General features: G+C 33.7%; 3 protein-coding genes and 1 long non-coding RNA gene across 5 annotated transcripts; all 4 read left to right on the top strand.

Moving 5' to 3' along the window:
- Positions 1–166: 166 nt before the first annotated feature.
- Positions 167–5,434, top strand: CYP29 (peptidyl-prolyl cis-trans isomerase CYP29). Its single transcript, XM_003552432.5, has 5 exons — positions 167–854; positions 1,605–1,703; positions 2,656–2,700; positions 3,584–3,721; positions 4,614–5,434. Exons 1-5 carry the CDS (start codon positions 489–491, stop codon positions 4,944–4,946), a joined length of 981 nt encoding a protein of 326 aa, XP_003552480.1. The 5' UTR covers positions 167–488; the 3' UTR covers positions 4,947–5,434.
- Positions 5,435–6,764: 1,330 nt separating this feature from the next.
- On the top strand, positions 6,765–8,646 carry LOC100807518 (trihelix transcription factor ASIL2). The gene has a single exon (XM_041012152.1). It carries the CDS (start codon positions 7,408–7,410, stop codon positions 8,368–8,370), a length of 963 nt encoding a protein of 320 aa, XP_040868086.1. The 5' UTR covers positions 6,765–7,407; the 3' UTR covers positions 8,371–8,646.
- A 2,543-nt stretch (positions 8,647–11,189) lies between these two features.
- LOC106797058 (uncharacterized) lies at positions 11,190–12,441 on the top strand. Of its 2 annotated transcripts, none has more exons than XR_005889733.1 (2): positions 11,190–11,451; positions 12,162–12,441. It is a non-coding gene; the product is annotated as an uncharacterized lncRNA (long non-coding RNA). The 2 variants fall into 2 exon arrangements; XR_001386090.3 differs by having other exon boundaries at positions 12,159–12,441.
- Positions 12,442–17,479: 5,038 nt separating this feature from the next.
- LOC100806451 (cyclin-U4-1) lies at positions 17,480–19,232 on the top strand. The gene is made up of 2 exons (XM_003552429.5): positions 17,480–17,926; positions 18,870–19,232. Exons 1-2 carry the CDS (start codon positions 17,589–17,591, stop codon positions 19,147–19,149), a joined length of 618 nt encoding a protein of 205 aa, XP_003552477.1. The 5' UTR covers positions 17,480–17,588; the 3' UTR covers positions 19,150–19,232.
- The last annotated feature ends 4,140 nt before the right edge of the window (positions 19,233–23,372 follow it).

The raw sequence follows: 23,372 nt of genomic DNA, 5'->3' as shown, positions 1-23,372 counted from the left end.
AATTAATATTCTAAGAATAATTATTATCAAAATTAAAATCCAGAAAAAAAAAATACTTGCAACATTAAATACTATTATATGTATGATTAAAAAATTTTGATTACCGCATGAATGCGTCAGCATTCCCTCAGTCCAAATTGTCGTTGTCAAACACATAGTAAATTATGCATGCGCTGTGGACGCACCCAATGTGATTGTGAGGTGAAAACAGTGATAAGAGTCACAAGACAAAGCTGAGTGTATAAAACACAAAGGAAAAAGGAAAGAGATAAAGATAGAATAGATTGGAAAATAACGTGTCGTTTTTTTTTTTTTTGCGGTGGAAGCATCCCCTTTGTGTTTTGTTGCAACTTCATAATGAAAAAGCCGCGAAGGTTGTTGTCGCTGTCGTCCCATGTTTCTCTGTTCTTCGTTCCACAAACGTAGAAAAGAAGAACGAAAAACGAAAAACAAAAGCACCCCATTTGATTTTCTCCGCAATCTGAAAAATGGGTCGTCGCCAAAACGACTCAGATTTCGGTAGATTCGCGATTCTCGTCCTCTTCTTGATAGGTGCAATCTCCTGCTCCGCGGTGTACCTTTTCCTTACTGTGGTCTTCAGGCCCAGCACCGAGTCTCTGCCTTCAGTGGATGATGATGTGGGGGTTGCAGAAGAGGAGAATTGTTGCAGAGGGATTGAAAATTTGGAGCTTTGGGGTGATGCTGTGAAATGGGGTTCTGAATTTAGGTTGAATTCCTCGGAGGAATGTTGCATGGCTTGTAAGAGAATGTGTAGCGGCGAGGGAGGGCCTTGTATGTGTAATTCATGGGTGTATTGTGGAGATAGAGAGGCTTGTGGACCTAGATTTGGCGAGGTATTGTTACATTTCTTTTATTTTGCCACTACAAGATTTAATTTTATCATGTGTGTCATGTGATTTAGGACATTTAGTATTGTTGATCCATTTGATTGGCTCATGCAAATGCATATCTCCGCACATGTAATGTCTATTTATCACTATTATGCAATTTTTATTGCCATTCCTGAAGTTTTGGTTTTTAACCGTGTTGAATTGCATCGTGTGGTTCATGTAACATACCGAATAATCCCCGCTGTGAGATCTAGCTTAAGATTCATGTGCTATTTGATGGGGAGACCTCAATTGTTCTGAATTGGGCGCTCCATCTTGGAGGTCCGATTTTCTTTTTAGTCTATGAGCCTAAAACCAACCTTTCTTATTCTCAGAATCTTATGATGATGCTTTCAATTTTTGCCTATGCAATTGGTTTTTATCATACCTTTATGTTCTGTTTATTGAATACTCGATACATGGTGAACTCTTACAGATTATCATAAAGATCTATTTGGATAGATATGAATCTAGTTGGCTTAATGCCTTTGTGGTTTAACTGAATGGTACTCATGAATGGGTTATGATTTATGTCTTGATTTGGAAATTTGGTTGGGCATAATAATAATCTCATGGTAAAGATACACTCTTTTAGCTGGAGTAGTTCATTATTGCTTCAAATGTACAATTGTATAAGGATGGAATATTCCTGTTTTTTATGCATAGAATTTTAGATGTACTTGATCCTAATATTGTTTCCTGCTTTTGTTTCAGTGTTGGTTAAAAAAACAAAAGGATGCTTTAAATCCTGATCGACGAGACTCGGGAGATCTAGTAATGTGGACTTCTGGGTTTGTCTTTGATAAGGGAGAGGTAGGAATATTATTTATTGTAGTTAGTTTGTTGGCATATACTACATATACCAATTTGAGATATGTATCTCCATCAATTATTTTATTTGGGTTCTAAAAGCATTTTCTTTCTAATTAGAAAGAAATTCATTGCAACAAAGGGAAAAACTAGAAAGAAGAAAAGGGAGGATGAGGAATCCTCCCCTGCAAAAGTATAAACAAAAAACTACAAACAAAAAAGAGAACATCAATGCTACAAAGCTGTCCAGTCTCTCAAAATATCTACTAGGGTAATCCCATTATTAAATATGCCATGTGTTAAACTCCTGATAGAAACCGAACACCTAATTGTATCCTAAAAGAAGTAGTGTCATTGAAACCTTCTCAAGAATACTAGAGTTATGCTCCAACCAAATTGTAAAAGTTGTGTTATGAAGTACACTATATAAAAACTTCTATTATTAGATGAGAAACAAGGTAGATTGTACTGCATAATGTTTTCCTCTTTGGATTGTTATGAAAGGCAGAAAGTTTTGCTGAACAAATAGGAAGGCCAAAGTTTTGTGTTCCCTGCCAGTTAATCTGTCAATGTTTAGACATTCATATTTTTTAATCTTCTAAATTACTTTTGGAGGATCTTCTGATACCAAGTCACATTACTCTCAATACATATTTAGATAATACAGCTTTATGTTAGAATCACCTCATTTTAATGCGTTGATAAATTTTTTGTTTTCATGATCCTAAAGTTAAAGTCTTTATGTTATTAAGATTTATCCCATCTTTCTGTCTATAAATGTATTTATGTGTAAGCATTAAGCAATGCCTTATGTTCATTATAATTTGCTCTATATATTCTCAATATACCTTTGTTTTTTGCTCATGGTTAAGCTATGTGATTGTTGCTTATATTTTAGCTTCTGTATATCTTTGAGCTATATCTTTAACTTTTCCTTATACACTTGTATTTTTAGGGAATTGTTGGTATGGAAACTGACCATGGAATTCTTCGAATAAAAGTAAGTATTTGTCTACATGGCCACTATATTATATATCATTTACATTCATTGCACATTTTTTACCTTGTGTATTTTGTATCCAGTATGCCGGACATATTTTTCGTTTTATTTTATTTCTATTGTGTATTCCTTAATGTTTAATCTAGCAAATGATGCATGACCAATGTGTTTAAAAAACTCATTCAAAAAACATATAACTGCTAGTAGATTGCTAATTTGCTTCTCTGTATATGTCTTTATATGTGTGTGTAAAGGAGAGGGACCAATGGATGCCATACATGCCTTGATAATAAAATATTTTGCTGAGCTTTAGATAATCCACATGCTTGGTTGACCAGTATTGTTTTCAATGTGATATTGTTTAGTCATTTTACAGATGGACTATGGGAAATTTGAGTATACATAGCAGACGTTTATTGATAGGCTAGTTATTTGCCTGGAGATAAAGAGATCAAAGATTTTTCACACTTTATTTAAATTGTGCCTATTTGATTTTTTTTCTTCTTCTAATGCAATATCCAATTGGTCAACTAGGGTTTGGGACAAGTTCGATATTAAAAATGCAATTATCAAGGCATGTATGACAAGCGACTGAGGGACATTTTGATATAAACTGTGCCGATCAGTAGTTATAGCTTGAAGATATTGCACATAACATTATCTTGCATCATACTTCCCTTTAGTTTTACAGTGTGGCTGTAAAGGAGGGGGAGGGGAGTTGTTTAGATTTGAAGCCCTTGTTTGATAAGGATCCCGTCTTCTCTAAGCATTAATCATACTGTTAATGTAACTTGCAATACTGTATCATGACTTCTAATGTTCAATAGACATAGATTGAGAGGAGAAAACTGAAAAAATGTGTTCTAAACTTTCATTTCTACAGCTTTTGCCTGAATGTGCTCCACATTCTGTTTCCTACATTCTGGAGCTGTTGGCATTGCCACATTGTGTTGGTTGCCAGCTTCATCGTGCTGAAAGCCGAGGAAGCTTTTGGGATTCAGAAGGAAACCACATTAAAAAGGTAAGGTTCATTATGTGAATAGCTATACAAAATTGTGCATATGTATTGCTGCTTCTGCGTAGATTTGTTTCTTTTATTTTATTTGTGATTTTTTTATAATCAATTTCTTTGTGAATGAATTAATTTTGACTAGTAGTTTCTCTCTGTAGACTCAGTGCTCCTCACATGATTGGCTGTTGTACTTTTATACCGACTGCCAATGTTATTACTATGTTTTTTCTTTATGATTGGACTGGAAATTGTGAAAAACCTGGGTCTATATCACATGAAAAAGTCTAGAAGATGATCATATTTCTTTCCTACTTTCTTTTAGACTTTTAGTGTGAACTTATCTTGAGAGATTATTAGAGTTTGTTCAGTTTAAATATCAACATAGTTTTAATTTAATGTTTACCACCAATTACCATAAGAAAAAGAAAAATGAAGTTTTTTTATCAAAAGAATTCAAACTTGTGCTCCCCATGCTGAATTCCTGTTATCCTATTTTGAGTATTTTCAATTTAAATGGTTTTATTTCGTTTTTCATGCTACCCTATACCAATATTTCTCGGTAATTATTTTTACTTGGTTACTCTTTGTTTTACTGCATTTAATGGTTTTAACTCTCAACTTTTTGTGTCGTTCCTGTGTCGATCATTATAATGAAAAAAAGGAGGAAAAAGAGAAAATCAACTAGTGGATCCACTTATGCTTGGTACTGGTTTTATCCTATACGTGCATCTGCTTAATTTTTATCCTATCTTGTTCAAATTAGTTGAAGTCTGTTCCTGGATGGTGGAAACTTGTCCTGTGCTAGCTGCATTGTTCTTAAATTTCATTCTGTATAACTTACCTCCAGACGATTGATTGATATATTGACCCTCGTGTGGCATGGTTTTGAATGTTGACATAGGCTCCATATGGTCCTCCTTTCGCACTTATTCAAGGAACATTGGAATCCTATGGGTCTATGTTCAAGGATATTCCTAAAGAGCACTGTCCTACCATAAGAAGAGGATCTGTTGCATGGGTTGGTTCTGGTCCAGAATTCTTCATCAGCCTCGCCGATCACGGGGAATGGAGAAATGCATACACTGTGTTTGGTTCTGTTCTATCTGAAGATATGGAAATTTTAGAGAAAATTGCTCAGCTTCCAACTAAATCAGAAATTTGGAATAATATTAAAGTTTCTGTCTTGGAGAACCCAGTTTCATTACGGTTTCGGAGAATGAACAAAAAGTCTTAAAATCCTCAGTTTCATTGGTTTGTTCTCTCAATTTTTTCATCCTTTATTAAGTGATAATGACTTTCAGTCTATCAAGGCAATACAGGAATGGATCTTGGGCTCAAAGTTACTTTTCTACATGCTTGAAGGGGTCTAAAGGATGTTAAGTTATTATTCAGGCACCAAATTATAGCTGATTGCAAATCAAATAGAGTTGAGTATACTACAAGTTTGATAGGCATGAGACTTTGTGGATATTTCATGATTCTGTTATTTCATTTTTTCCTTGTACAGAACTTAAATTAGTGTAAAAGAAAGGGAAGCACCATTTTCATTTTCCTTGAAAACAGAAGGCATAGAGGATATTATATTAGGCCCCAAGATACAACACTCATTTGCAATTTGCAAGCATTATGTGCTACAAAATTAGTGGACATTTCTTGATTCACCTATTATGATGTAGACAAGTTGGAGATATAGAATAGAATTGACTAACTGATTGTATGGAAGTTGTGGCGTGCACTTTTATTTAGACTTTTAGTCTTTATATTCACGTCATGAAAAATTTCTTGGAGAAGCTTTACGCCTTCTATGTTTCTGGATGGGACTTCAATTTTCAACGCTGTATCGTAGCAAGTTACGCAATAAAATATGGGCTTAAATATTGGAACATTTATCAAACCTGACAGCTTCTAATCTTAGTCCAAAAGTTCGCAATTATTCATGTGTTTGTAACTGGTTGGGAACCTAGAAAATCAATCTTACTAACTTAACATTTATTGGTTTAATTGATAGGAAATTTGAACTTCTTTAAAAACATAGTCTTGATTTTTTTTTTCTTTGCTTCGGTTGGGAGTTAAGAAAAATTATTGGAAGAATTGTCCCTTGAGATAAGTTTATATGATTTTACTCGAATTAGTTAAGAGTTTGGTATCACATAAAAAAAAGAAATATGTTCATCTAAAATGAAATATAATGCACTCCATTATTAAGTTTCGGTAATTATTTAAATTTCAAATAGAATATCATTAGCAACATATTTTCAAATTTGGTTCTTTCGTTGTTCAATTTTATAAACATTCTCTTTGTATTTCCTTTTTTTTTATTATTAACCTTTTTCTCTTGTTCAGTTAAAAACTTAAATGTTACGATGTTGATTGGGTTTCTTCCATAAAATAAAATAAAAACGATATCAATTGGGTCAGATATAACGATAAGAATTATTCATTACTCATTCATTCAACGATCAATAACCTTTAATCCTTTTGAATTTCAATGTTTATAAGTAAATTAGATAAGAACTAGTTTATTAAAATGTTTATATTTATGAAAAATATAGAAATATGTCTAACTTCTAACTGGCCTGAAAGTTACAGATAACGTTGAAAAAAAAATTAAGTAGCATGATGGATAGGACCTATTCCACCTTGGCTGTTGGGTAGGTTCATAGACAGACTAACTTTAACCCATGCGCTATGCTTATTGTGAGAGTAATACTGCACTTGATAGTTTAACTTTAACAAGATTTTAGGTTTAACTCATCTAGGTTTGAAATTTACTTTAAAACAATAAGATGCAAGTCTCTCTAAAAATACCTGTGGTTAGTTTCATTATACATTGATTGAGGATTTGACTTATTTAAAGTATGAAGCATATTTTACAAAATAAAAATTCCAAAAGTATTTAATTTCATAAGTTATATATGCGATGGTACAAGAGTCACAACTTGAAGTGATGGTGATGAGTGTTTTAGTGGGTGCTCAAAGCCCCATCCATAGGTCATTAACAAAGAACGCATGGCACTCGCACTCGCACCACGTGATGGCGTGAACCAAAATTCACATAAACCCCACAATTTTCCCAAACTTTAAGAAGATATATTCCACGCCCCCTCCACTCGTCCTTGTTTTATTGGCTCTCTCCAATAAATACAAATTCATTCTTTTCCCCACACCACACCACACCACACCACCACCTTTTGTCAAACCAAACCCACTTGCCACCACATCCCCCAAAAACCAAACCCTCCCCATTAAAAATGTTGGCAAACACTAATCCCAATCCAAAACCTACTACTCACTCACTCACTCACCCACCCACCCTTGGCGGTGGATAACTTTAATAACACCCACCCCACAAAACAGCTAATTTTGATGATAAGGGCAAGGGAAAGGGAATTGGAATTGGTCATGGCCAAAGTCAGAGGTGGACCTCTCTCCCCCGCGGCGCACGTTAGCCCCTCTCCCAAGCGGTGCTCCCCTCCTCATCCACCCACGTCACTCATTCTGCCGCACATCCCTCCCCACTTTAACAACAACCATGCCCTTACCCTTACCCTCACCATTTCACTCTCACCCTCACCCAACACCCCCTTATCCTGCGCCCCTCCCCTCCTCCTTATCCTTCACCCTATTCTCTCACCCCCACCACACCCTTACCTAAAAACTAAAAACCCAATCTTTTTCTCTCTCCACCACCAACCATGGCCTCCCCTTCTTCCCCCACCGACTCCAACCCACCCTCTGCCGTCCCCCTCCCTCTCCCGGCGCCTCCCGCCACCTCCTCCCGCCGCCTTCCTCCTCCCTGCTGGACCCCGGAGGAAACCGCCGCCCTCATCGACGCCTACCGCGACAAATGGTACTCCCTCGGCCGCACCAACCTGAAGGCTACCCACTGGCAAGAGGTGGCCGACGCCGTCACCGCGCAGTGCCCCAACGCCTCCCCCACGGCGAAAACCGCCGTGCAGTGCCGCCACAAGATGGAGAAGCTCCGCAAACGCTACCGCACCGAAATCCAACGCCTCCGCAACCTCCCCTTCCCCCGCCTCAACAACGCCAACACCAATTCCCCTTCCTCGTGGGTCCACTTCAAATCCATGGACTCCATGGAAAAAGGCCCCAACCACAAACCCCACTCCGACATCAACAACAACCTCAATTTCCACGATGACGACGACGACGACTATCTGTACGAGGAATTCAAAACCGCCCCCGGATCCAACACCAACACGAGAAGCCTCAACAAGCTCTACAAGAACAACAACGGATTCAATTCGGGTGGTTCGGGCTCCGGATCCGGGTTTCGGATTCGGATCCCGGCCGGCGTGCCACAACAACAACATACGGCGTCGTCTAATAAGATTTTCAACAGCCATCTTCCTCCCGGGATAGTGCCACGTGGCGGAGGCGTGAAGAGGGAGCGTGAGAGGGACGCGGTGGCGGAGATGGTGGAGGCGATTAAGGTCCTTCGCGACGGGTTCGTGAGGATGGAGCAGATGAAGATGGAGATGGCGAGGGAGATCGAGAGCATGCGGATGGAGATGGAGATGAAGCGCACCGAGATGATCCTGGACTCGCAGCAGAGGATTGTTGAGGCTTTTGCAATGGCCGTTTCGCAGAAGAGGAGCAAGGGCAAGTCCACGCCCTCACCTTCATCGCAACCGTAGAATAATCGAAATCGAATTTGAAATCGGACGGTGAGGGTGATTGATTAATTGTGTTTAGTGGTTCGGTTTCTTGATTAGCTAGGTTCTCATATTTTGCAATAGTCTTCTGTTACTTTTTTTTTTTTTTTTCTTTTAATTGTTAGCTGGTGATGTTTGGATGTGTTGAATGCTGGAAACTTGATATTGGGTTTTAGGATGGGTGAATGTGGGTTTAGCATTTGATATCGGTTAATTGTAATTTTCTGTCTCAATAATTTCTTACTTACAGATTTGGAACTCCCTAGTTTTGTTTGATTACATCTAACTTTTGTAGTAGTTTTTTATTATTCCGATGAATTGTCTCGTCTTATAATTGGCATTTGCCAATCTTTTTTTTTAGCCATGTATTTGCGCAAAAAATTTGGAAATTTTGTTGATGATTAATATCTATTTTAAACTTTTAATGAGATCTCTTTCTTGAGCCAAGTTTTTTTTCATCCACGTTAAGTCCACCATATTAGTTGATAATTGGATGTATGAATGGATGGACGAGTGTGTAAATTTCTTTATAATATCAATGCCTGTTGCTGATTTTTTTTTTTTTTTAACCTTGTAATGCAATGAAAACGCAACTTCTTTGTTATTAATATATATACACAATATTAAAACAAACATCAGAAATGTGATTTATTGCATTATGTTTTTATTTTTTAAACCCTTTAATTTCAACACTCACCATCACCGGATACTTACTCTGGCTGTCCCTCTTCCTTTGAGTAATCGTAGAACCATTTTTGCATAATCCAATGCGTATACAAAAACCAACAACCAAAAGCAAGCATGCATGCAACTGGCATCAGCTAGCCAACACAAAACACCATACCAAGGGCATACACTCCCACCATAAATTTTTCCAATCATGCTGCCCGAACTTTCATTAAACTATCAATCTCCAATTTTGTTTCGTTGACTTATTTTTTGTTTCATTACATTGTTAGAATTTTTTTCCTAAAATCTTATGGGTTCCAATTAATTGTGATATTTTATTTTGTCAAAATGGGTTACTATTATACTTTATTGTGATAATGGACTTTGGATACATAATTCTGTGAAAAATAATGTGAGTCTAACTGTTAGGCCTATAATTTGAAGCATGTAATCAGGCAAAGAAAAATTTGATTTTTTGATTTGAAGGATTCATGCAACTCAGATAATTTCGGTACATTTAATTTGTTCTTAACAAGTAAGAAATCTTATTTAAATATTATTAATGTTCTAAATTCATATAAAATATGTGTTGTTCTTTACATGGTTTTTCTTACATTTGTTATCTTAGCCACTTTTATATAATTTAGGACCTGATTGTTTATCTCAATTGCGGTGATTTCTGTTAAGAATTGTTTTTGTGCAATTGGGTGATGGTGTCTCCATTGCTATCATATCTGATAGTGTTCCTCATTATTTTCTCGTTAGTATTTTTAATTTTTTTATTTTTAATCTTTCATTTATTTTTATTGTTCAGAATTAATTCTAAATATAATCTAAATGAGGGACTAAAAACCCACAACACATGGACTAATTTGAGAAATAAAAATAAATTACAGACTAAAAATATACCAAAAGAAATTTACAGAGACTAAAATGTTAATAAAAATTAACAAAAGATTATTTCACAAAATTTTTTAGGAGCCAAAAATTGGAATCTGAAAAAATTTAGCCACAAAACTTAATTAATCCCTTTTATTTTGGGAATGATAAAAAATACAATCTTTTAAACACACTTTTATCAATGTATTTACTTAGGAAAAGTGACGATGATGAAGATGATGAAATCGAATCGGATTTCAAATTCAAGAAAACAAATTATCTCAATTTCACCATAATTATTTATCATATATATTTTTTAAGGTTTATTTGTAATTTTAAAAAAAATTAAAGAATTCAACTTATCTTTTAAAACTTAAAAGCACACTTATCAACCGGACCACATATGGACCATTTGATATACTTTTTTGAGTGATTGATCTTTTTGGTCAGTTTATAAATAAAAATACTAATATGAACTTAAAAGCACACTTATCAACCGGGACCACATATGGACCATTTTTTTCTAAATAATTTACTAGCATGGTCCTTTTTTAATTGTTCAATGGTCTAAATTATATGTTTGACCAATAATAAAAAAAAGACTAATCAGAAAATTATTTTGAAAGATATCTATATTAGTGTTTTGTTTATAAAATTGACCAAAAATGGTCCATCATTCACACTTCTTCACCTTAATTAGAAGTCATTCATGCTTAAGTAAAAAAAATAGTATTTATTCAAATTTAAAAAAAATTTGAACGCGCCTCTTTCTTAAAAAAAAAAACAAAATTTTGAATGTTTTAACTATTTATAAGATCAAATAGTCTACATATCATTAAAAATGTTTGTATTAAATTTTAATAAAATTGAACAACAACAAAATAATCAAATTATTAATATTTTAATATTTATATTATGTGAATTTTAATGTATATAACGTAATAACAAATGAAAATATAATTTTTTCTATTCAAATTTCAAAATTCTGTTATAGTCACCCATGGAAGATTGAGCTATCCACAAAAAAGAAATTTACTTAGATTGAAAAATTATTAAATGGTTTAGAATTATCACATGTTAATAGAAACTAATCTCTATCTTATAGTATCTATTCATGTTTTTCAATTAACGAATGAAGATTAATAATATTCCACCATTTGTCATGTACAAATTAACAGAGACTATAGTAGTTTAGAACTATATGATAAATTCTCCTACTTTACTCCTTGCTTTTGACATCATTGTTAGTTTGTTTTAGCTTTTAGCATTCTTTCTGATCCTTCTTCTGACTTTCTATATGCTGCAGGCTTATGAAGAATCTAATCTAAATGATGCCGGCCATGCAGGGGCGATAAAATACTTTTGACCCAACAAAGATATTACGAGGGAAAAGGTATAAAGGATTTGATGAATGAAAAGATGAAGAGAGAAGAAAAGCAATTTAGAGAAGAGATGTTTAAGTTTACATGCTTCATACGTGGTTGTCATGATGCTAGCAAACTCTTGCAATACAAGGTAAGGGTTTTCTTTTTTTTTTAACCAAGAAATGCAAGGTAAGTTGGTAAAATTATTGTCATGCACAGTAACATAATTTTCTCAATAACCCTGTGTACTTCAGAAGTATCTGGTTTTCTTTATAAGAAGTCTTGTATTAACAGCGTAAAAAGTGACCGACCATGTACAAAAAATGAATTACCGGGAATCTTGTAATAACAAAGGAAAAAGTGACGGTGAACCTACACGAACCGCCTACCTAGGAAGTTTTGTAACAATAATGTTAAAATGAAGAATATGTACCTGCAGGTATCAGGTACCCATACCCTACTACATACTTGCTAACTTTGTTTCTTTGTGAGTTATTATTCTCTATGCTTTTGTTTTGCTTTCTGATTTATGTCACTAGTTAATCTAGAGGATATATAAATCTTGACTCATCATTTAAAAAGATGATCTTGAGCTCATGCTTTTGTTTTGCTTTCTGATTTCATGATCACTTCCTATTCTAATATTTCTTTTCAAAGGTTTTCTTATTCATTATGTTCTTGTAAAATTAAAGTAATAAAAATACTATTTGAGTATGAATTATGTATGGTCATTAATTATTGTCACCCCTGTTCATTGTTAATCACAAAATAATACTAGTCACAGGAGGGGCTAAAGAATTTACTTGACTCCTTGATTTTGACATCATTGTCTTTTTTCTGACTTTCTATATGCTGCAGCAGAAATATGGTGATGAAGAGATTGGTGCAAAGAAAGGATATGCTTACCTCTCATTCTCTGATTTGTATGGGTCATCAATTCCACGTTTATACAACTGGATGACAAGTCCACTCTCAACAAGTATAGGGCTCCCTTCAGTAGAACAAGTATATACTTCTCATCATCAAGGACTGTCATGAATCATAATAAGATAAAGTTTTTTACACCTAAGGTAGAACAACTGCAATACATGTCCAATGGTTGTAACCTAAACAAGTATGAGGAAGTAGACATACCCTTCAACACAGTAGACATAGTTTAATTGATTTAGCACGGTATCGCTTGAAATTATGATTTGTGTGCTTATTTTCCCCAAGGAACAAGTCAAGTTGGCATATCAATACTCAGGCGAGGCATAGTTCTCGGGAGTTGCCATTCTTATATCCGTACTTGCTATTCCCACTCACTAACTTTGAGCATGATTCCTTTTGTTTTTAATTTTATTATATTGTTTTTTTTAATATAAACATGAAAAATATGGAGAATTTTTTCAACAAAAATATTATAATGATTCAATTTAAGCTCATAGCCAATAAATATATATAAGGAGTACGTACCAATAAGACATTGCCCATAACAGTAACGCATTATTCTCTATTATTAGTTAAAGTTTATCAAATAAAAAACAAGACTTATAAAAATTTGTGATTTCTGATAAATTTAAATTAATAATAGAAGATGTGTGAATGTTCCTGAAACTAAATTTCACATACAATTTATAAGACTTATCCAAAAACATTCAACTGAGATGAAATGCAATTTCACATAGAATTTACTAGACTTACCCCAAAAACACGGTTCATGATCATAGAATGATGTTTAACGTCATCATGTAAACAAACAACAATTATTATTAGTTTGATTAACAAACATCGTCGTCGACCTCGTAAAGCTAGTTCATCTCGTTGAAAACTCTGACAAAGCATCCAAACTAACGTCGTTGAGTTCTGGAACATAATAGCACGGCGTGGCAATCAACATAAGCAAGATAAAAATCTGCATGTAGCACCACATGATAGTCATGATATCTGTAATTCGCTGAAAGAACTCAGTAAATGCATCCTCGAAGCTCAACAGCGATTGTGTTCACGATTTGAAAGAAAATTGAGAAGTCAGCATTTGTGCTCGATATCTGATGATACTGGGACCCATTATGAGCAAAGCGCAGTGGAAGTGACGAGGAATGTGGAATACACTATGCAACATGGAAGATGAAATTCCTTGAAGCCCAAAGCTTTTTTTGCTGGGGTGTCAGTCAAATCCATAGGAAAAATGGGAAGGATATTTTTTGTGTTTTCCTGACAAAAGCAAGAAATCTAATCAATGTAGTTTCGCCGTATATTAATGTATCTCAACATAAGAAATTCTTGCAAACAATGACATGTCAAAAAATCATTTCTTTATCTTCATCTGTTCTCTTTTTCTGTCCCCAATTTCTCAAGTTAGCCACTAGTGTTTTTCTTCATTTAAAAATACATTTCTTAAGGTTTTGTTTGGTTACAAATTAAATATTAGCCCTGCTCTGATTCGCGGACTTGCTTTTTAATTATGATACAAAATGTTGTTTAAAGATTCAGTTTTTACCAAAACCGTCGTTAGTGGTAATTTTATAAATATTAGACGCCTTAACGAACGTGGTAAACACTTTCATGTATTACTAGCTATTATCACTTCTTGTCATCAATGTCATGCCTAAGACGAATTGGGTTAAATTACATGGATTCTGGAAATACCTACTGCAGGCTGCCTACAAAATGAAGTTGTTATTTCTGTTCATTATTAATCAGAAAATAAGAATCACTAGTATAGGATTCAAAGGAGAAGTTCTGACTAGATTTGACTCCTTGCTTTTGACATCGTTAGTTTTTTTGTTGCTTTTACAATCCTTTCTATCCTTCTTCTGACCTTCTACATGCTGCAGACAGCTATTATGTTGAGAGAGATGATAAGAAGTCTGGAGGGCATCCCAGAAATTGTGAAGCTATTGAACACCACAGGAAAGGAGTTATTCCAGAATAGCCATGAATCATATTTATTATAATATTTTATACACTAAGGTAGCGTTGGACTGTGATGGCAAAATCACTTCCCAACAACTGCAACAAGACAAGTCCATTCTAAACACGTATTGGGTCCTGAATGTTGCAAATGAAGGTTGTTCCATACCAGCCAAAGTACGGAACGATAATAATATTTTGTACACTAAGGTAGCTTTGGACTGGGATGGAAAAATGACTTCACAACTGCAAGACAAGTCCACTGGTTGTAATCTAAACCCAATTCTGGGTAAGGGAATGCAAGGAGAAAAGGAGGAGAAAGAAGAACCCTTCAGTGTCTAGCCAAACGCAAGCAAAATGCGCAACATATTTCATCTTTTGTGGCTGCAACCATTGTGTTTCTTTGGATTATCTTTGCCATATGCACCCACTCACCGATTAACCAGCTTCAGCCATTCCACAAACTACATGGCCCTGTTGTCATTTGGTCCTCTTTCTCGAGCCATTTGGTTTTATGGTGTTTCTTTGGGCTAGTGCTGCAACCATTGTTGTTGGAGCACCATTCTCTCGCATGCAGAGTGCAATGCTTATGTTTTGGACCATGTGGATGCTTGCATTGTGAGATCAGCTAAATCAATCACTGAAGTGTACGTTCCAATATTGGGAATCCTTTTCTCTGGGTGGTATATGCTCGTGGAAAACCTGCAGCCAGCACATCAAGGGTAATGAACAAAGAAGCCAATGTGTGTTAAAGTGTTGCCTCCTACATACATATATATATATATATATATATATATATATATATATATATATATATATATATATATATATATATATATATATATATATATAATTATATGCATGCTGGTGTTTTCTGGTTGCTGTCTAACATGCACCTTACTGTTGAGGGTGCATCCATGCTCCAATTGCTTATAGCCAAAGATTTTATATTAATCAAATAATAAACTTCATAGAAATAAATCTACGGCTGTAAAGCTTGGTGCATGCTTCCATGCCCCCAAACCAAAAAAGGAGCATTTAGAAGCCTGTGTGTTTCTTGTTCTAGTTTGTGTCAATAATTCATAGGTCAAACTCCCTACTTTCGGTGCAGTGCTGTGATGTATTACTGTTGTACGCTTCCTTCACATTCTACAGTTTGTATTTGGTACCAAACTTTTATGCTAAACTAAGTCCAAAAGCCCGTGCGTTTTGGACAATTATAATCATTATTGTAATTTTTAATTTGATGTTGTATATTTTTATCCCTTAATGTGTATTTTATATATTAATAACTATATCGCATTAATTATAGATAGACGTTTTAATATGTATAAACACCCAACGCATGCTAAATATTAAGAAAAACGAAACAAATATGATAAATAAATAAAATATTTCTTTACATTGGAAAAATTAAGTAAAAGAAAAGGATTTGTAAACTGAACATGTGTTAATAACAGTATCTATTGCAGAACAACTCGTCTATGAGAACAACTCAGTCTAAAGAAACTGTATTTAGAATCGAATCCACTGATTTGACCTGTTCTATCCGAAATTACTTTGGTGACCAGTCATGACACGCTAAAACATTAAACAATTTCAAAATTGGTGAAAACCGGACTAGAATTGGTGTTGAAAATTGGGTTTGAACCAAAATGTTTTTTAAATTTCTTAATTTTTTTTAAAAGATAAATAAAAATACATATTTAATAAATATTTCAAATAGGTATAAATAATTTTATTAATTATTAACTTAAATATCAGTAGAAGATCTCAATAATTATATTTAATGGATTTAATTTACGTAAGATTAGATATAGTAGCTGTTACACAAAGCCAGCCTTTGTCGTGATGTTTTGCACTTTAGATTATTTAATTTCTTTCATAGCCAATGTCCGAAACAATGGTTTCCTCAGTGGGTTGAGTACAGTGCCGAGTTAGAGATAATTGTACTAAATTGGACAACAAGCATAAGGATATGACCATATGGATTAGAAAATATTATACTCTCTCTCTCTCTCTGTCTCTCTCTCTCTCTGTTTTCTAGACGCCATTTTCTATTTGCAATTACAGCCAATTGTTCCAGCTTGGTTATTTGATTAGTAGGCTAAACCCACCTCATTCTAGCTCTGATTTCAAGGTACCCAGTTGTTGCTATGCAATTGCATAAGAATGTTCATTTTTGTGGTTGATATAGGGAATGTTCATTAATTCAACAATCAAGGTCACATTGCATAAGGAATGCAATTTTAAGACACCCAGTTGTTGTATGCAATTATTGATTTCTTAACTATCAAACACTGATTCAAATTAACCGTATACATTGAATATTATGTAAAAATATTAAGCAACCCTGGAGTATGTTCATTAATTCATCAAGTTCATGTCATGAATTCTTATGAAAAGTCAGATTAATTGTAAGTACGTACTTAGTGCCAAATTAGCAAAAATATTAAATCAGTTCCTTATACTGTAGTATTATGATCTAATATATAGCATGCATGTTATTGATATTCATTTAATTTTGCACATATTTAAATTATATTTTATCAAAGTCAATTCAACACAGGTACACAACAGTAAAATAAATGGACACTGGGAGAGCACCCAAAACATTCACCTTCCCTTTCACAAATTAATGGACCCTTTTTTTTGTTCACAATTAATGGACCCTTTAAGATGCCAAATCTCTGAATCTAATTAAAGCTAGATGAGCTTAAGCCTTACAAATTAGTGACTATTATTCCCTATTATATTGTTAAAAGTCTGAAATTGATTTGGGTCACATGAACCAATCTTGAAACCAAGCAACACCTTTCTCTGCATTTGTTTTATGGGAGGTATAAGCAAATAAGAAGGAACAAAAGCAGCATTTACTAATGCCATGGACCAACATAGCAAATCCAGGTTATGTCACCCCACTTGTTCAGAATCAAAACACATGCAAAGGTCGCCTAATTAGACGTGGGACCCTTAGATTACCATCTCAAATTTCCCACAAGTAATCACATGATGGGTATGGAATGCCGAAACCGTTGTCACAAATAAATCACCAGAAAACCACAGTTCCTTTGCAACAAAGAGACATCAACCCACAATAAACACGTTCCTTTTTTTCCCTCTTTTGCAAGTCAAGTTTTGAATCGAAGAAGAGGAAAAACAAAAAATCATTACCCAACTCAAAACCCCAAAACTTTTTTAAGCCGAAAAGGACACAAGCCACCACAAATGCCAACTTACACGTAGATAATTTAAATTACAAAGGGGCATTTTGGCCAAGAAAAGTTAACAAACAACCTCTCTCACTAGTTTAACACAATCCTTATATTATATATACCTTCACTATCTGACATCAATTCCAAGCTCTTTACTACCTAGAATTTGTTACCACTCATGGCAGAGCTTGAGAGTCCTAATGTTATGCCTAAGCTTATATCATTTCTCTCATCTCTCCTCAAAAGGGTAGCTGAATCTAATGATCTTAACCAGCAACAACTCCTACACCAAAAGGTCTCAGTTTTCCATGGCTTGACTCGCCCCACCATCTCAATTCAAAGCTACCTTGAGAGAATTTTCAAGTATGCCAACTGCAGTCCATCATGCTTCATTGTTGCATACGTCTACCTTGATCGCTTCACTCAAAGGCAACCCTCCTTGCCCATCAACTTCTTTAATGTGCACCGGTTACTCATCACCAGCGTTATGGTGGCTGCAAAATTCATGGATGACTTGTAAGTATCTCAATGTGATCAATACACTGCTTAATTTTGTTTTCTTTTTTAAATCTAATACCCTTAAAGTCTATGATAATCAATGATGGATTCTAAAGTTTAGGCCTCGCTCTCAGAAATTTCTGAGATATTTCTTTGATTAGATGAAGTTAATTGACTTGGAAGAACAAATTTAAAAAAATTCTGGGGGTTCTAAATTTCTTAGTATCAAATTGTCGTGATTAGGTACACGTAAACCAACCAACATGGTGAGGTATGGTTAGCAAATAATCATGTTGCTAATATATGTGGTCAGAGGAGGTGGATCCCCCTATCTGTATGTATGAAATAATATTTGTTGGGAGCTAGAGGTTAAATTCTTAAATGTATCTTTGTTCCTCGAGGATTAGTCTCCCACTCAATCAATTAAGAGAAAAACAAGAGAATTGCTCTACCATTCCTGTGGTTGGAGATTGATGTTTTTCCTTGTCAACTGTGAAGTATTTCATTACTAGGAGAGAGAGAAAATAAATTTCTCTGATAAACCCAGATCTTGCATGTTAGTTTTTCCCTGTTAAATTTGCTGGCTTTCATTTTTTACCAAAATAATGATCTGGTATATAGTTGTAAATTGAAAACGACCACGCCTCTTAAAAGAATATAGTCTTGCTTGTGAATAATACTATGTCCAGGCTGGCTTTACATTGGAAAGAGACCACCCACCCATGTGACCCCACCACTTTATTGCATGTACGCAGCAGCAAACTTTTAAACACAATCATGATCTTCCTGAAAATTTATGTCTCTACACAAATCTATGATCGAATTTAGAACAAGACACAAAAGGAAATGCCAAAACTCCTAATGATTATTGACTTGCTTGTTTTTTAACTTAAAATATTTTTACATGCTATTCAGCAAATTCCTTTAGTGTTAACTTTTCTGTCTCTCTTGAAATCCTAAGGTACTACAACAATGCTTACTATGCAAAAGTTGGAGGAATTACCACAATAGAGATGAACTTTCTTGAGGTGGACTTTTTATTTGGTTTGGGTTTCCATTTAAATGTAACCCCTGGCACCTTCCAAGCGTACTGTGCACATCTCCAAAGCGAAATGCTGCTGATGCAACCACTGAATTTTGCAGATTCTTCCTTAAGTTTAGGAAAATCTCTAAAGGCACATTTATGCTACAATGAGGACGAATCTTCTTCCCATCAAAAGCAACAACAATTAGCTGTTTGATTTCTTGCATTACCTCAATGCATGTAATCTAGCTGTAGATGTATGAACCTATTATAGATTTTCAAATTAAATTATTTTGGTCCTGCTCTCTTCTTACTTCTTTGTGTCTCTAATTAGTAAAAGAAAATTTCTATTTTTCTATTTCTGAACTCTGGTTAAATTATTTGGCATTGCACAGAACTACAGATAATGGTCTCTTCTTTACAGTCTGGCTAAATGAGTGGTATTTTTAATTAGCTCTACTAATATAATAATTTATTGTTTCTTTGTATGGTTGAGACCGATTCTTGTGTTGTCCACCTTTGGATTCTCTTGGCAATTTGCAATTGCATTGTCACTAAGAGAAAGCTTTTAACAACATTTTGGACGAAAATTTGTGTGGTGAGTGAGTACATGTCCATTTTGGCCATAAGTAGACAAAAGAATGGCGTGCACAGTTCAATAGAGAGCTACTATTTTAATGTAACTTTGCACTAGTCTACACCGAATAGGTCCATCCCTTCTAGGGTCCAGGAATCAGTTAGAGATTCAGTATGTTACTTGAAAGGAAAAATATTGGTGAAACTTTACTCCTAACTAAAATCAAGAGGAAAAAATAGATACATTAATTGATATGATAAGAAAAAAAAGTGTTAAACAAGTATTTGTAATATGGTGGTATATATATATATATATATATATTTTTTTTTTTTTTTTGTTTCACTATTCACAAGATGTAACACATGAACTAGTAATTGACTCTTTAAATATATGATATGAGTTTGATTTTTGTGTATATGAATAAAGCATGTACATGTAGGAAAAAGAATTGTTTCTTAACTAACACCTTACTTTCTTAAAAAAAATTAGTATCATAACTTTGGACGGTAAAAATACTTTACTTTAAAAAACAACATTATTCAACTAGAACCTACATTTCATAATAGTCTCTATTCTCAAGTGGGAATTCAAATTATCAGGATTTCTAGAATATTTTAGATTATCTAATGGCTATACTTGGATGGCATGATTGTGAGTTGTGACTCACCACGCCACATTGGAGTGTCTTAAATAGAGGGTCAATGTATCATTAGTCAGACTAGTTTATCCCATTTACTATTAATCTACTGGTTTACATACTCACTTAGGTCTCAGAATGCATTTCATATACTTTCGTGGCTTTACAGTGATACTAGCATAATCACCGACATTCCATTCAACATCAAACAGATAGTGCGTGCTAATTGACAGTTGGGCTAATTCTTCGGAAGTGAAGAAACATGTGCAATAATGGACAACTATAATTAGTTGGTTACATGTATATAGAAAGTGACAGAGGGAGAGAGAGTAGTGCACCACGAAGCAAAACTTAACTGCTTGGTATAAGTCTATCTGTCTGTTTTTATTAGTTTATAAACATTTGAAAATCACAATTTGAGTCATTTGAGACTGGGTATATGGTAATTACAATGATATTTTTTTTTCAACTAATGATTTAACTATATATTCGGGAAAAAAATAGTAAAAAACTCTTTGATGAAATTTCACGAGAAATTGCTAATGAGATCATTGTGGATAAAGTTTCGCATTATTTACAACATTTAAGAAATACTAAAAAGGGGTCTATACTTTAGAAGTGTTAAACTATTTTATTAAAAAACTAACACATGATCTATGAAATTACCGATATGGTTGAATTAGGTTTAGAAGATAATAAAGTACTTGTTTGCTGTAAAATTCATTAGAATTAATTAATATGTTGAATAGCCTGTTTATTTGATCTTATGCATGGGACATGATTGTTTAATGAGAAGTTAGTAAATATATATGACTTTCACTTTTTTTTATAGAAAAATTGAGCTAGTTTTTGGTTTGGCAACGAGTGTCCAAACAACTATGAATTTGATTGAAATGTGTATTAAATTAATTTGAATCACATATTTACACTTGAACGTTTTTTTTAGTATAACAAATGAATTTCATATTTTGAAATAAGTAGGGACAAAATTATTCAAATTGTTACTCAAAAGGAGTCTTGCTGCAGCTAGTACTTCACTACCCGTTGAACTAACTTTAGTTGGTAACACTATCTTTTATAATCTTTGCTTTTCTATTAAAATGGTATTTTATTTGAGATAGTTAACAAAAATTATCAATAGAAGCAATGTTCTATCATCTTCCTTCTAGTCTAATCCTATAGGTTATGTTTTGTAGTTCCGCCTACCACTCCAATCCAAATTAATGTGCACCTTATCACACTCGTCAATTTCTTACCTCCTTTCAGAATAGTTGGTACTTGCTGGATCTGCAAGCTATAAATTAAAGAACACAATCATGTTGAGTAATTATTACATACGTGATAAAATCAGTACAACGAATTAATCAATTAAGAAGTTAAAATGTATAATTAACTATTGATAACATATCTGTCGATTTTTACTAGAATAAATTGACATAATTGCAAAGATATGCTGTCTTCGAAGTATGTACGAGGCCATGAAGATTATTAAATAATGTCCCTTGATAAATGTCATGATCGTATTAATTGTTTGCGACAATTGATAGAATGCGAGCATAAATTTAGGATCATTTGTTTTGGTAGAAAAGGAATATATTCGGCAAATCCTTGCTTAATTTTCACGAGTTTGAACTTTCAAGTGATGGAAAAATAAACCACAGAAAGTTAAATTTTATGAGATGGTAAATAGAGTTGAATTGGTGGAAAGTGACTTCGGTTTCGTCATGCCAAGTCATTTTTCATATTTCTTTTAATTCCTTATCAAGAAGGATCAAATTATATCCTTGTATGCTAAAAATTAATATTATTAATAAATTAGAAATTTTCATCTCAAAATATATGGTTAGACTAATAGTTCTTATTATATAAATTATAATCATATTTATAAAATCTTAAATAAATATAAACTATTTAATCCATTAATATTTACAAAAATCATAATATAATATTATATAGTTTATAAACAATTAATCTCTTAATTAATGTATTGATTTTTTCAACAATTAATATATTAATATAGTATACAACGAAATTTTGTTTTTGCTGTGTTATAAGTCTCACTCCTTACTTTTACTTATAGAACAACGGAAACAGATTTTTCTTGTGTATTGTACACAATTGAAACATTTCGTCAAGGGTATTTTTTTTTAAGAATAATATAAAAAGAGTGGGTGGGAATAGCGAGTTAAAGGTGTGAAAAATGAAAATAACATGGGTCATATTCTTTGTGGACTAAAGGTTTTTTCACCTCATAAAAATTAAGATGTACTCTTTTATATTCCGAAACAGGGCTAATCGTAAATGTAAATTACTTTTCAGAATATAAAGAGGTGCTCCTTGATTTTTATGGGGCACAGAAAGAAGCATTCTTCACTGTGTTTTGTAATTTGTTTAAACTTTTCGTAGCCCAATAATCAACCCAACTAAAAAGAAGCGTCTATTGCTTACTGTGCCCTTTTCAGACTTCCAAAATGATCAATTTGGAAGGTAAAAAAATTCCAAAAAGAGTGTAGGGGGCAACAACTTTGAGGTGCAGGAAGCAACAACCAAAAGAAGCAAGAGGAAAGAGAAGGAATGACAAAACCAATCCTCTTGGCTATGCGTTGACCCAAAGGATTTTGTATATTTTTTTTAACCACAAACAAATGACTATTGTTTTTTGCACTTCCCATGTTGTTTCCTGTACTTCCTTTTTTCTTGCAAAATGTTTATTCCAAAATGTAAAATTACATTCCGGAATGCACTCTCTTTTTGGATTCCGGACTAATCAGTCCGGAGGATTAAAAAATATTTTGAAAAGAATACTGGAAGCAATATGGGAGTGCAGGTAGCAATAGTCCAAAGAAATGAGAAGGATGGAATCCTTTCTAGGTCTATCTTGGCCCACAAGAAAAGAAAAGAAAAATGATCTAAGAAATAACAATAACATAAAATTTGGGGCCAAACCCAATTGAAAATAATGTTATATGTTTATCGAGATTGACTCATGGTTTTGATCATTGTTGTTTACTAACAAAAGAAATGAAAAGAAAAATAACATAAATATTAAGAATAAAAGAAAATAGATAAATTTTACATTATTATCTAATTAAAAAAATTTTGTGTATAATAAATTTATTATTTTCTATAATAATTATCTTAAAAATCATATAATAACATTAATTAATTGTGTAATACTGTTCTACACTTTCAATTCTTCCACGACTATTAACCTGTGTAATACTGT

The sequence above is a fragment of the Glycine max genome, chromosome 18 (assembly GCF_000004515.6).
Source record: "Glycine max cultivar Williams 82 chromosome 18, Glycine_max_v4.0, whole genome shotgun sequence".
NCBI classification, from domain to species: Eukaryota; Viridiplantae; Streptophyta; class Magnoliopsida; order Fabales; family Fabaceae; genus Glycine; species Glycine max.
This window is presented reverse-complemented; position numbering and strand designations above follow the sequence as displayed.